At 36.0% G+C, this 14,505-nt stretch overlaps 1 protein-coding gene across 1 annotated transcript; it reads right to left on the reverse strand.

Moving 5' to 3' along the window:
• Positions 1-4,494: 4,494 nt before the first annotated feature.
• On the reverse strand, positions 4,495-14,171 carry crabp1b (cellular retinoic acid binding protein 1b). Its single transcript, XM_046839980.1, has 4 exons — positions 13,967-14,171; positions 12,178-12,356; positions 7,176-7,289; positions 4,495-4,844 (listed from the first exon to the last, which is right to left on the reverse strand). The coding sequence occupies exons 1-4, from the start codon at positions 14,034-14,036 to the stop codon at positions 4,794-4,796; spliced, it is 414 nt and encodes a 137-aa protein (XP_046695936.1). The 5' UTR covers positions 14,037-14,171; the 3' UTR covers positions 4,495-4,793.
• Positions 14,172-14,505: the final 334 nt, after the last annotated feature.

Below are 14,505 nucleotides of genomic sequence, written 5' to 3' on the forward strand. Positions count from 1 at the left end.
TATATATATATATATATATATATATATATATATATATATATATATATATATATATATATATATATATATATAGAAAAAAAAAGTGATGGCATGTTTCTATGTTTTCATGTACAGACTTTTGTATTATTCATTATTGTTTTAAAGATTGAAATAAATGAAAGTAGTTCACAGTATAATTCACAGGAAAATGAAAAAAATGCACGTCTAATGTCCTGATTTTTTGTTTTTCTTATTATTATTTATTATCCAGATTTTTTTATTTTTAGCTCCGATTTCCATTCCAGCTCAAATTGAAAAAATCGAGCGTTTTATCACGGCGGTAAAACTGCTTATAAAAAGTGACCTGTTTCTCTTATAGATGAATGAATGTTGGGTTTAAATGAAGCTCGGTTGGAACTGTTTTCTTACACTCAACCTTTAACAGTAGAACCGTTCTGAAGTCAAATCTTTGGATATCCCTGCTGTAATTGTGTACAAACAGCAGGGGGCGTGTTAGGACTGGTTTATTAGTCAGGACAACAAGCAACGTCTAATTTTGCACGTTTTTTCCCCCCATATGTATACATCATATATAACATTTAAACCACTGAATAACAATGATATGTTGTATGCTGTGTGGCCAAAAGTATTGGGACACCTGACACTTTTTGTCTTTTTTTTTTTTGGTTGTTTTTGTATCGAAGGGTATACGAGCTTTTGCGATTAACTGTAAACAATTTTTCATTGCATTCATTGTATACAAACTGCAGATGTAGAGTTATAAGAAATTTCTCTACTGTATGGCCAAAAGTATTGGAACCCTGGACTTTTCCAGCCGTGTGTGGTTCTTCTCCAAGTTGTTCCAAAATATCGGATGTCTTTGGAGCATTAATACGGCCAAACCTGTTCCAGCACGACAGTACAAAGCAAGATATGTTCTACATATTTTGGAGTGGAAGATCTTGAGTGGCCACATTTGGGATGAATGTGAATGCTGACTGCACCCCAGGCCTCCTCACCTCACCTACATCAATACCCAGACTTTATGAACACCCTGTTGGCTGAATGAGCACAAGTCTCCTCAAGCACAACTCCAAAATCTAGTGGAACATCTTCCCAGAAGAGTGGCGTTTATAACAGCAAATAGGAAATCAATTTGAAATGATATGTATCTTTTGGTCAGGTGTCCAGAAACTTTGGTTCATATACATAAAGCATATGCACTGTACAGTATCAGGTCTATAATCAGCTGGTTATATGAACACCTTTGGGGATGATTTGGAATGTTGTCACTCCTGGACCCTTTAAACCCCTCCACTTTTCAGTTCTATGCCATAAATGTAATGTCAGAGTTGTTTTGTATGCAAAAAACCACACCTTTAATATCATGGCTGATTGTTATCTACAGGTAAGAACGTATAGATGAAGGAAACAGGTCGTCGTCGTGAAGTTTGACATCCATCAACTGAAGAGTTTGTTTTAGCTGCGCATTTCAATTTCAAGTCTTCACTGGTGTCCTTCCTACAATCCACCTCTTGAAACCATCATTATATCGCCACGGTTACTGTAACCATCAATATTATAGAGAAACGCGGTATAACGGATCACAGACAGGAATCTCGTACGTGAGAATGTCATTACTAAAGCGAGGAGCACAAGGAACACTATTCAACGCGTCTCCTTTCACTGTAGCCGTAGCTGCTTCGCCCGTATACGTCAGCTATAGCAGAAGCATCAGTATTTACCTCAGAACATGACCCTGGTGTCACCTGATTTCAGTGTATTTTGGAATTTGAAACGAAGGAAAATTGTGTTTTTTGTGCAAATACTACAAGAAAGAAAAACAAAACAGAAATGGTTCATGAAAAGCTTAGCTTTTTAGGATTGTGGTTCATTTTTAGCTTAGCTAGCGAATAATTTAATACATATTCATGGACATAAAGGAATAGTTATAACACTATAAATTTAGATCTAGACAGTTGTTATTAAAACACATCCAGATGAACAGACTTCGTGACTGAAGCTTTGTGACTGCATGGGTATCAGTTTACTTGTTTGGAAGCATTTTGATTTCTCTACTACTTCCATCTTGATTTTTTTCCCCCTTTGTCACATGACTGTATTATGTATCATAGTCCCTCAGTGATGCCTTTGATCATGATAAAATGCCAGATTTTCCTTCATACAGCGGTCATTTCTTTGCTGAATTCTCAGGTGAAGTTCAGATAATATGATTATAGTGCTGTATTATATTATATTAATTTACCAATTCTGATATTGTGTTTGTTCATTGGGATTTGTATGCGAACACTAAACAGATGGTCCTGGTTATTAAACGTCGATGGAAGGAGTCTCCTGTGTAAACGCATGCCGAGTTTTCCTCCATGGGCAACTTAAAGGTCCTCAGGGCAAATCAATTCACAACTCCAGGGTAAGCATGGGGATTTTTTGGGTTCTTGACAACATTACAAGCTTTTTTTTTCATTTATTTATTAACTTCAAGAGAGATAAAAGAGAGTCTGGTGAGGCAGAGATGATATTTCATGAAACTGTAGCCAAAAAAACGTGAGGTCAATTAATCAAGACTGCGTTCAAATCACATTTGTGATGTTATTGGGACATAATGGACCTCAGAGTGGTAACAACAATCCCACCACATAGGCCCCCATTACAGAATGCCACATAATCCGGTATTCCTTACTTGAAGAAGATAATGTTTGGAGACTACTGGTGAACTGGGCCTTAGGTTTTATTTAGTGCTTAAAATCGATTTGATTCAATTTAATCCAATCCAATCTATTTTTATTTCTAGAGCACTCTAACAATGGACATTGTCTTAAATCAGCTTCACAGGGATAAAGAAATTATAAAGTTGTACATAAATGTAAGTTTACTGTCCACGTGTGTGTGTGTGTGTGTGTGTGTGTGTGTGTGTGTGTGTGTGTGTGTGTGTGATCAGCCACATTGCTGGTGGCTTTGCAAATGCATCATGTTGTGTAAATGTGCATTACTGAGGGAAGAAAGACCCTGAGAATCTTCTCAACTGTCCTCTTGAGACCCGAAGCATTTTTTGTACTGCAGAAGATTTCGAAAGAAAGCACTAAAATTCTGATTGCAAAACATTTTGTAAGCACAAGATTCCTCTCGAGTTTATTTCTCCTAATAAATCTGAGATTTCAAACATGCAGATTTCCAGATTACTCTCTAAAAAAAACAGCTGACACACAGAGGCTTTTAGTTTCACATGAACTAGGTGTGGAGAAATCAGGCCTTTGCGCTGCACCTCTGATCATTTTCCCCACGCTCAAGCTGAAATCTGATTCTCTGGATTTGTTTTTCATGTTCTTAAACATCTCGTCATTCTCCTGACAATTGTTATTCATCCCTCCTTCGAGCGTTAAACAAAAGGAGGGTTGATATCGGCAGAGTTTGTGTTCTTTGTGGTGAAAGCCGGAAACTGGATGATAAGATGTTTTCATTTTCTGGTTCCAAACAGATGTTTCGAGATGTTAGAGATCGAAAAACAAACTTGTGCAAACAAGATGAAGGACCTCAGGAGTCCAAATCCACTTTAGGTGATGTAATTGTGATCAGGAGGATATACCAGCTGTTTCAGGGTTTCATCTGAAGCTTTTCTTTTCTTGTTGTGATGTTTTTTTTTAAGTTCGAACTGTAAACACTGTTTTTATTTTCATTATGAACAATTTATTACTTTATTGTCTGCTCCAGAAAGGAATGAGGAGAAACGTATACAACCTGCACTGAGGTAAATGTGAGCTTCAGATTTCTTCCAAGCCACAAGGAAAAAATTTTTTTATTTAATATCAAACTTTCAATATCAAATAGCAACACGAAGCGATTTTTATTAGTTTTGATATGATAATTTCATAAAAGGACGTCTTTTTTTTCTTTTTCTTTTTTTTTTTTTAGTTTGTTTGATTCCTCTATTGGCTTGAAAAGATATTTATTTATTTATTTATTTATTTATTTATTTATCCATTTTTATTTTATTTTTTATTTTTTTAAGGTAAAAAAAGCACATTTTCTTTTATTAAATTTTCATTCTTTTCTTTTAGTTTTTTTTTTGCCCCAATCTGTGTATACAACTAATTTCTTTTTCCTCTTCTTCCCCTTTCATTTTTCTTCTTACCTTTCTGTTTTTATTTTTCTTCTTCATTTTTCTTCATCTTTTTCTTCCTTCTCTTCTTGTTCTTTTCCTTCATTTTCTTCTTCTTCTTGCTTTGGACAGACTATGTGTATTATTTGCTTGTTTCTTTGCTATTCGACTCAATTTGTGTTTTCTTTTGAAGCTTTTTCTGCATTATTTCAATTGTTCTCCTGTGAGTTTGTTAATGAAATGGTGTGTATATATGTTTTCCCCATAAGCCTGATTTTCCGTGGTCACTGTTATACACAAGGACTTTTGTGCTAAAATTAGTTTTATAATTTATCTTCTCATTGGTGCTGTAAAACAAAAAACTCCCACAATGTAACTGACTATAAAATCCACTACTCTATTATTTAAAGTGACTTTAATGAAACTAGTACAAAGCAATGAAACAAAAAAACATAAACATTACATGGCAAGTTACAGTATGAATTGTTGCACTTACATTGTTACGTCTAAATGCCTTGAATCGAATACTAACACAGTATAAATGATTACAATTCATGGTCCAGTATGTGTAAGAAAACTATTCTGCAAGTTTCTACAAAATTGGTAAAAAAAAAAAAAAAAGGCCCTGTAATGAAATGTAACTGTAGTGTCACTCGTGTGAGCGCAGACTGATTTCTTCCTCCGGTTCTCATGGGGCTCATTCCCGCACATAAATCCTCGTGCACACCACGTCATCAGCGCCGAACGTCTGAAGCACGAAAGCAGAGCGAGAGATTTTAATGCAATTATACTCACAGTTTATCAAATGATTTGAAAATCGAATGCAACACTTTAATTCAATATTCGTACCAGTATGTGGACCGTCTGCAGTGAATGATGGGTTTTATACATGACCGGAATGCAATTAAGATGATGAAGAACATGGTTACGTTTCTATTATGAGTTCACACAGATTCTTTTTTTTTTTTGGTGTATCCTGGAGTTTGATCTCGGCGCTATAGTTGCAGGGAAGGAATTGAAACGGGACAGTTCACCACCACGTTGCTGTGTTTATTGGGTTTCTAAAGGCACAGCAGGACACAAATGAGACGGCTGTCAGCACCAAGCACCATCTGTGTCCCAGAGCAGGGAAAAGAGGGCTGGATGGCCTCAGCCACCTTTTTAAAAATGGAAGTAAAGACAGACCATCTGCCTATTGCACAGGCGTCCTGGGAGACATTAGCAAGAGGGGTGTCAGGGCCCTGGGTTCCTTTAGCATTCCCTCATGTAACATGATCAATGAGGATCATTAGTCCAGCCTGAGCTGGGTCACCTCCAGGCACTCGGCTGCTGCGTGCCAGCTTTCAGGAGTCCTCTGGGTGACGGTCCAATTTGCGCAAAGTGCCGAGGGCCGAAATAAATGTAGATTCATATAAAAATTTATTACCAACTACAGTAAGTTCATTGTGTCCACTCGATATAGCAGTTATTTCATTAGTTGTGCTCTTATGGGTAGACACGCTGTGTTTGTTATTTAAAGTAGTATCCGACAATCAGTTATTTGTTTATTTAATTATTAATGAAATTTGCTGAGGGCCGGAATACATTTAAATAAAATTACAGTACGTTTACTCCGTCCAGCCGATCTGCCTTGCGTTAAAAACAAAAGAACACAAAGCAATCGGTCAAACGGTTTGTCGTTCGACTCATTCAGAGCGAATGAAATTTCCTTTCCGATGGCACGATAAGAGAACGCCAAGCGGAAAAAAATGTGCTGGATCTTATTTATCCATCCATTTCTACACATCAGCATGGAATGGCTTTGATGTAGGCCATGTTTTTGCTTGCAAACAGACGCCACTGACCCAAGGCCAACCTCTTAATATATCTTAATCCTTGACTACACTCTACAGTATTTCCTGCAGCAGGTCAAAACACGTCTTGTCCATGAGTCATAATGGGAGAGCAACTGGATGGAGTCTATTTTGTAGGGACTCATTACTACAGGGAGAATTTTACAGTGGGGTCTTCTGGAAAAGCAGAGCTACCTAGCTTCTTTCCATTTAGATGTGGAATTCCCAATCTCATTGTGTAAGAGAGGTTTATTTAATTACTTATTGTTTATCCTTTTTATAGATACAGTTTAGTAAGCGAATTTTATGCGTAGGTAAATATTGCAAAGTGACAGTTTTTTCACCGTGCAACAAATTTTGTTTTAAAATATGTTTGAAAAAGAAAATGTATCAATGTTCACACGTTCCATGTTCTATCTTACATCTCAAAGTGAAGCAAAGAGCATAAGAAGGAGACAGATTGAGCTACTGTTTCCTGCTGTAAATATTCACATCTAGATCATGTATGTATATTAAACATAGACGAATAAACATTGTAATACTGGCTACATTTCTAGTACATTTTTTGCCACCAAGATCCACGTTAACAAACATGGAACATAAAAATCACACCTGCTACAAAAACTATATAAAAGTAAAACCTTCCTTTGGTTTGCTTTTTTAGCTGAATCCCAACAAAATGCAAATCCCCAAGAGTTTTTAGTCTAAAATAGATACAATTTCTGTCAAGCTTTCGAAGGGCAACCACAAAATTCTTATCCAATCGCACTTCTGAATTGAAGAACATGCATTTGCATATGGATCTCACCTATGGTGAGCCTTAAAAAAATTACCCACCCATGTTAAGATTTCACTTTATCAAGCAAGGAATGCATTTGATGTCCCACTGGGACTACCAAGGAAGGAAAGGAGAATTGCTCCTCTCCAACAAAGCCTTCCTCTTAGTTATTAGCCCCACTTAGTGATGTCCATCTGGTCTATAAAACCAAACAGGCCAGATGTGGAGCCATGTTTCATTCTTGAGTTTTCAAGAGAAATCCGAAAAGTGTTTCTGACGGTAGCAAGTAGACGTTCAAGAAACGCCCCTAAGCACTACCGTATGTTTTGCGGTACACCTTCAACATTAAATATCATAATATCAGCATAATGAATGCCTGGAGAATATGACTCATACGGTGTGATTAAGATCATACCACTCATCTTTAATAGACCATGATGAACCGAGACGTTCTCAAAACTTTCCTCACCAGGATTAACTCATCCCCTCTGAGCTCACGTGTCCAGTACGTCTTCGGTCCATTTCCATCCAACAGCGTCTGCCTGCAGGCCATCTTATTTTCCGTCTCCCATGTGGCCAGGCTCTGTGAACAACCCAAAGGTTAATGCAACTTGAAAGAAAGAAAGCCCTGGTCGGCAAATCAATAGTGAGATGAATTGCTGGCCTTTAGGATCACTTTTGGAGCTACTTTCAGCTCACAGGATTGTGTTATCAGCATAAAAATAATGTTTGCGCAGACATTCCATGAGGACATCAAAGCCTGAAAGGCCACTAATCTGAAAGTGTGATTCATACGAGCGCCGAGTCGAGGGCACCGTCGCTGTTGACCCTGGTACATCATCACAGCTTGGCGATGAGTCACTGCAATATTTCTCCTTTTATTAAGCTCCAGAATGGCCCCATGAGTCCCGCTTGGAGCTGCTGAACTTTCCCCATACAACAGAGGCATCGCTGAATGTCTTTCTGTAGCCCATGGTGACATGACCCAACAGTCTACTAATTCAACAGAAACTTCTTTTCATGTCTTGTTTAAGTCTTTAAGGAAACCAATGGACAAAAGTTCACAGGGACACAGAACCTACAGTGGGGTCCAAATATCTGAGAGTGCTACATTTACATTTACATTTACATCATTTGACAGGCGTCCTTATCCAGAGAAACTCTGATCATACATTTTCTTATTTATACAAGTGTGCAGTTGAGGGTTAAGGGCCTTGCTCAAAAGCCCAGCAGTGGCATCTTGGTGGTGTTGGAGTTTGACCTTCTGATCAGAGCGGTTTAACTACTAAGCTATTGCATTTATTTGCATTTTTTTATTCATTTTAATTTCCGTTACAGAAATCGGAGTGAAAAGTGGAATCCTCAAAATTTCTTCAGGAACCCATTAGATTAGATTTTAGATTGGATTTAACTTTATTGTCATTGTGCAAAGTAATGTAGAGAGCCAATAAAAATGCATTAAGGATCTAACCAGAAGTGCACAAGTGGCCTATTTACGATACAATATGTTTAAATGAGGGTATGGGTCTATATGTACAGGTGTGAGAGTGATTAATCTACAGAAGGTGCAGTAGGTAATAAGATATGGTATATATAGTAATATATAGTATAACTGCATAACATTTGTTTTTTGCCTTAATAACAAGGCGACTTCAGCGTGGAATGGACTTTAAAGTTTGTGCAAAATGTTCCAGTTCAATCTTTATGATTTTCATCTGAACACCTACTTCAATAGAAGAAATTAGACATGAGGAATATGTCAACTTTTCATAGAACGCAGTAAACATGACCAGTATCTAACATTTGCATATGTTTAAATCAAAATCTAAGAATATAAATATTTACTGTTTTAATCATTTACATTAATTCTTTCAAATAAATAAATTTTTTTTATTTTTTTATTATTTATTTTAAATTATAGAATCAGAAATTTTATATAAATTACACATTACAAATATGTAAAATAAAAAAAATAAAAACACACTCAAAATTATTTTGACAACATAATACATAATGTTTTCTTGAGATTCAGTTACGATTTCAGCTACAAATGTTAATGTAGTTTTATATGAGTTTTAAGTCACGATGTTATGGGTCTTGTAGGTTTCATGTAGGTGCCGTGCAGGTTTACGAACATCACCTTCATGTCAAGTGTTACCATAAAAATGAATGCTGAAGCCTTGACTTTTTTAATTTTCTTGCCTTTATGTGCCCATATAAATTCAGGGGGTCGGCAAGGTTAGACAGTAAAACCACTTCCAGACTGACCACCAACCACAAAGTCAAAGACCAGCCTGTGATTTCACAGCCAGGGACCATGGAAGGTGTCTAAAAAATGTCATTCTGTTACATTAAGACTGCGATTCTCACTTTACACAGTCACAAACGTCATCAATAGTTGCATGCATAATTATACACTTTATTACATTTACATTTATAATATTTGGCAGATTCCATTATCCACTTGAAATTTCCTCATATATACAAATGAGCAGTTGAGGGTTAAGGGACTTGCTCAGGGGCCCAACATCTTGTTGGTGTTGGGTTTCGTCCTCCCTATCAGATGTCCAACATGTTAACCACTTTCCACTTATTACAACAGAGTAAGCAAAGTTAGTTAGCAGAGTTTACCTGAAATCTCCCTGAGAAAACGTCTGATTACTTAAAAAACAAATAATCTGCTAAAAGCTGAAACAAATTCTTCACTTCATTTCAAGTTTAATGTATAAAAACTTAAATTTACTTAAAATACAAATGTAATATAGAAGGAGAAAGATTTCTACATACAAAACACTTCCATTGTAGTTACTGTCAGTATACTAGAGCCTCTGTTACCAGGGAAGTGAGAAGCACTGAAAACCATTAGCTATCAACAGTGTAGTCTGACTTGAAAAGGGTGATATGTTTGCCAGAATATACCTATAGCATGGCTTTTGTCCTGCCTCACATCTACACCAAACTGTGTAGAGTCATTTTAAAGTCAGGATAATCTTCAGAAATCCTAATTTTCTAAACCGTAAAGTGATCTCCTTTCTGCGGTGAGGAAAAGGCTTTCGGAAAATGTGAGGAAGCACAGAGAGACTCAGGAAAAGTCATCCAAATTCTTAAAATATTCCCAGCTAAAATTTTCCTAATATCTGTTTTGGAAGGCTTAACAATGGGTCAACTTTGGGCTGGGAGCAGTTTTTCATAAAAAGCAGATCAATGTGAATATCATATATAGACTGCCTGGATTTTAGGGCCTATAATATAAATCAGTGTAGCAGTGTATAAATCAGTGCTAAATAATGTCCAGTTCTGGCCAAACGGAGAAAATTCTGTCAGTGCCATACTTTAACACAAGCAACGGCTAATTTGGGCCATTATTAGCAAGTTTGGATTTGAAAAACTGGTGGCCCAACATTGTACCAATGGACAACCTGTAGGCAAAGTGACGGCACACTGTAACATTTGATTGGCCAATATCAGTTTAGCAAAGTCTCGTGTATCCTACTGTTGTTGCAAAACCTCACATCTACATCCAATTACACATTCTACATATTAATAATAGAATCAGAGTATATGACATGGCAAATCAGAGTATAATAGCACAGTTTCATTATATTCTGTGTAGTTCTTTGTATGTAAGAGATGTTTTTGAATATACTCTGGTAGTACGAATCGCCTTGACAAATAAAGTCTAACTCTCGCGCTCACTGTCGAAACTGTTTCAATTGACACTTTTTTTTCGGATATCAACTGCTACACGCTGTCTGACACTCAGATACCTTATGACATTTTACTATTATTATAGAGAAATGTTGTGACGCTTTATAAGTACGGCAACAAACCTGTGCTTTATTACTTTTCACATTTCAATTCTGTGCATCAGATATTTAATAAGAAGCCCCTCAACACTTTTCCTGTCCAGCAGATTCAACGGAAAGATGAGATGCTTTGGAGCATAATTATGGTTATTATAATTATTATTATTATTATTATTATTATAATCACCATCATTATAATTATTATTATTATTATTATTATTAGTAGTATTAGTATTATTATTATCACAATCATTATTATTATTATAATTATTATTATTATTATTTTCATTATTATTTTCATTAATATTATTATTATTATTATTAATATTATTATTGTTGTTGTTATTATTATTTTAATTATTATTATTATTATTATTATTGTTTATATTATTGTTATTATCATTATCATCATTATTATTGTTGTTTTTATCATTATCATCATATTAATTATTATTATTATTATTATTATTATTATTATTATTATTATTATTATTATTATTATTATTATTATTATTATTATTATCATCATCATTATTATTATAAACGCATTTCTTGTTAATTTGAATAAATTGAGAATGCTTCTGTACATTCATTTAATCGATTATGCAAAATTGTCTGCTGTTTCCTACATTATCAGTTATTATTCACGTCATGTCACTGTAACGACAGACTAAAGTTTATAATTACCGGGTGAAATTGCCTGCAAGCGTCATTTATGAGCAAAAAATAAAGAAATAAAACAACAGAAAACATGTGGTCATCACATAGCTAATTCTGTCAGGAGCCAGGTTTGGACTGAATTATTACAACTTTCCAATCAGTTGATCAGTTGATTCATACACAACCCACACACACTCTTAGTATATGTCATTATTTATCATGTAACCTTTTGTAAAAGTCAGTTCAGTTTTTCCATAAAGAGCAGTTCACTTGTCCTCAGGAAGTGATGAGCAATATAGATGAATGACTCCTCTAATGGTTAAGAGACTTGGTAGCTCAGTAGTTAAGGCTCTGGGTTACTGTATGGAAGGTCGGAGGGTTCAAGCCCCACTATTGCCAAGCTGCCACTGTTGGGGCCCTTGAGCAAGGCCCTTAACCCCATTGTGCTCCAGGGGCGCTGTAACTCCAAATATCGCTGTTATATGCGAATAAAGAATTTCACTGTGCTGTAATGCACATGTAAAAAGTATAAACCACTACCAATAAAGCTGTACTAATACAGAAAAAAAACATTTTCCTTCTCTTTCTTGTGTCGGGCCTGCAAAATAATACTGAAAACCATATTAGCTTATTAAAACACAAAAATATGTGGGTAAAGAAAGACTTCGAATGTTTCATTTGGCTCAAACAAGATACATTTTTTTCTTCTGTTTGATGATTCTTTTTATATAAAACAAAAAGAACATATTTTAGAATAATTTATGATCTGAAAATAAGTGTAGCCTCAATTTAAAAAAATACAGTTGAATTTCAATAAAATAAAGTTGAAACATTATCTAATGAAATTAAATTCATTCTGTATGTCATACATTGTTAATTCAATAACCAAAACATGTTATAGAACAGGACAATTTGGTTACGAAAAACAATCTGTCTTTGATTTTGAAAATTGCATGCTATAATCACGTGTAGAATAAAATGGTTATCCCAGTGCTCTGTATTTACCTTGCATTTGCGTCCATCCACCGTTTCCTCGTTGAACTCCTGTCCTATCTGAAAGTTGATCTCCGTGGTCCTGACGGTGGTCGAGGTCTTGATATAGAACTGCTCTCCATTCTGACGGATTTCCACCGAGGGCTTAGACGCCGCAGCACACGCCACTTTCCTAAGCATGGCATTCACTCCTACATATCATATAAAACAATATAAAATACACTAACAATATAAAACACCTTCGATTATCTCAGATTTATACAACAGAGATTTTAAATTCTTGAATCTGATTGGTCAGATGGTGTCACAAGTTTATATTCTTTTTTTTTTTTTTTTTTCATATATGTATGTAATGTTATATGGATATTTTAATTAGTCTTTTATTAATGTAAGTGCTTCATTAGCAGATTTATTTTCCGGACATGGATTATTAATCGTTTTTTGTTTCGTAATTTGACGAGGAAAAAATGGTGCTGGTAAAGAAACAACTGTTTATAGCTGCTATAATGTAAGTGAAACTAAGTTTGTTTGTGGATGCTTTACGGCATTAAACGTAGATATAAAGGATAAGAAGTTTGACATACGGCATATTTATTAGCAATGCAAATCGTTGTAATTATAATAATTATGTTTGTAATGCATGTTTGATTTGAATCCCAAAAAAGTTGTATGTAACTTCAGTCCATCTGAAGGTTCTAGAAAATCAAAATCGTGGTCTAAATTTCTGCTGTGAATTAAAAGGCTGTTTAAAGTCGCATTAAATTCCTTGCGTTCTCTTTCCTGAATTCACTTCATGCTGGGTGCAATTATGCGATTTGTCTTTTTGATGAAGATGAAAGATACGGGTCATTTTTTGCGGTGCTTTTTGTTGACTGCGAATAAAAAAAACGAGAACTATGCGACATGATTGACACATTTTTCTCATTCGTAAAGAGGATTCATGGTTATTTAGTGCATGCCAGTGGTGTGTATGTTTCTGCATAAAAAGCCATCGACCCACCACAGAGCAGATCGTTATCAGCAGATGTTGCCAATATGGCGATGCAATGACAAGGCGTTGACTGGAAGGAATGTCATGGCTCTTGGCTTTTATGTTCTCATTGCACTTCAAGAGATTTTTTTACACAGGCTTGATTATGAACTTGCTGGCTCTTGGGATGCATTTGTGCTCTGAGGAGTCTTTATGGGGTCGTTATGTTCGTTCAAAATGAGTCTCTTGCTCATTAAAAGCATTCTTCATTCCAAACAATGGAGCGAATCGTACGCAATGTGTACGCAGTTTGGAAGCGTAACCTTCAATTTTCCAAATTAATCAGGTTCTGCTGGAGCGCTGAGTCGTCGAGACAAAATGTCGGGGTGTGAGTTAAACACAGCTTGCTGTTTGCAGCACAAACTTTTATGACTTTAACCATAAAAATGGTCTTCATTATGACACATTTAATTAAGCCTTGTATGATGAAATCGTTGCAAGTTTATTAACACGTAAAAACGTGTTCATTTTGACTGTGTATTTTTTTCTACGCTGAGCCAAAACTATTTCTTTGAGCTGACAATTTGAATAAGAAAGAAACGCGCTCCCAAAGAAACAAAGGGCAGTGCAACAGGCTGAGGATAATAGTGATTTACTCTTCACACCACTTAATCCCCTGAATATGTTACTGAAAAACCAAGAGGACAGGAGATGTCACTGACTAGACAGAGAGCAAAACAAATGAGTCCATGTGATCACAAAACGGTCACAGGGTTCCTTAATGCGAACCCCCCAAAGTGTGGAATGAAACAGATCTGATTTAATACTTACCCAGAACTTTGAGGAGCTCTTCGAAATTTTCACTGCTTTTCATCTTCCAGGTCCCTGCAAAGTTCGGCATCTTAGATTTGATCTGATCTGGTTTAAACAAAAATGCTGAAACTGTCTAATGTAAAAAAAAACAGATCCTGATACACTTTTCCTTCCTTTTTTCTTCTACTCTTCCCCTCTCATCCACTCTCTCTGTCTCTCTGACTCAGAGTGCTGTGCTCCTCTGGACCATTGGTGAAGACAGGGCGTGTGAGACGAGCGTCACAGCGTCCCTCCCTCCCTCCCTCCCTCCTCCCCACACCCGTGCACTGCTTTGTGAGTCCCTGTTCTTTAATGCAGCATATTGTTTTTTCTGTCTGCTTATGAAGTCTGCTGTAAACCTACACGAGAAGGCGAATTAAGTCCTTGACTTTGTCTCAAGACGGGAAAACAAATCCAGACAGGGGAAAATTCGTTATGCGTGGAAATTTTATATCGTCGAATTCTTTGTTTTAAATAGATTAGGACTTGAAGTCAATTGAATCATGTAGCGTCGGTTT

The sequence above is a fragment of the Silurus meridionalis genome, chromosome 26 (genome assembly GCF_014805685.1).
Source record: "Silurus meridionalis isolate SWU-2019-XX chromosome 26, ASM1480568v1, whole genome shotgun sequence".
In the NCBI taxonomy this organism is placed as follows: Eukaryota; Metazoa; Chordata; class Actinopteri; order Siluriformes; family Siluridae; genus Silurus; species Silurus meridionalis.

Bases quoted from the DNA above. Each gene is read 5' to 3' on its own strand.
- crabp1b (XM_046839980.1), bottom strand. From the start codon at position 14,036: ATGCCGAACTTTGCAGGGACCTGGAAGATGAAAAGCAGTGAAAATTTC. The intron at 12,357-13,966 runs GTAAGTATTAAA...TATGATATGTAG, and splicing joins AGAGCTCCTCAAAGTTCTGG to GAGTGAATGCCATGCTTAGG. The intron at 4,845-7,175 runs GTGAGGAAAGTT...TTCGTGCTTCAG, and splicing joins GAGGGGATGAGTTAATCCTG to ACGTTCGGCGCTGATGACGT.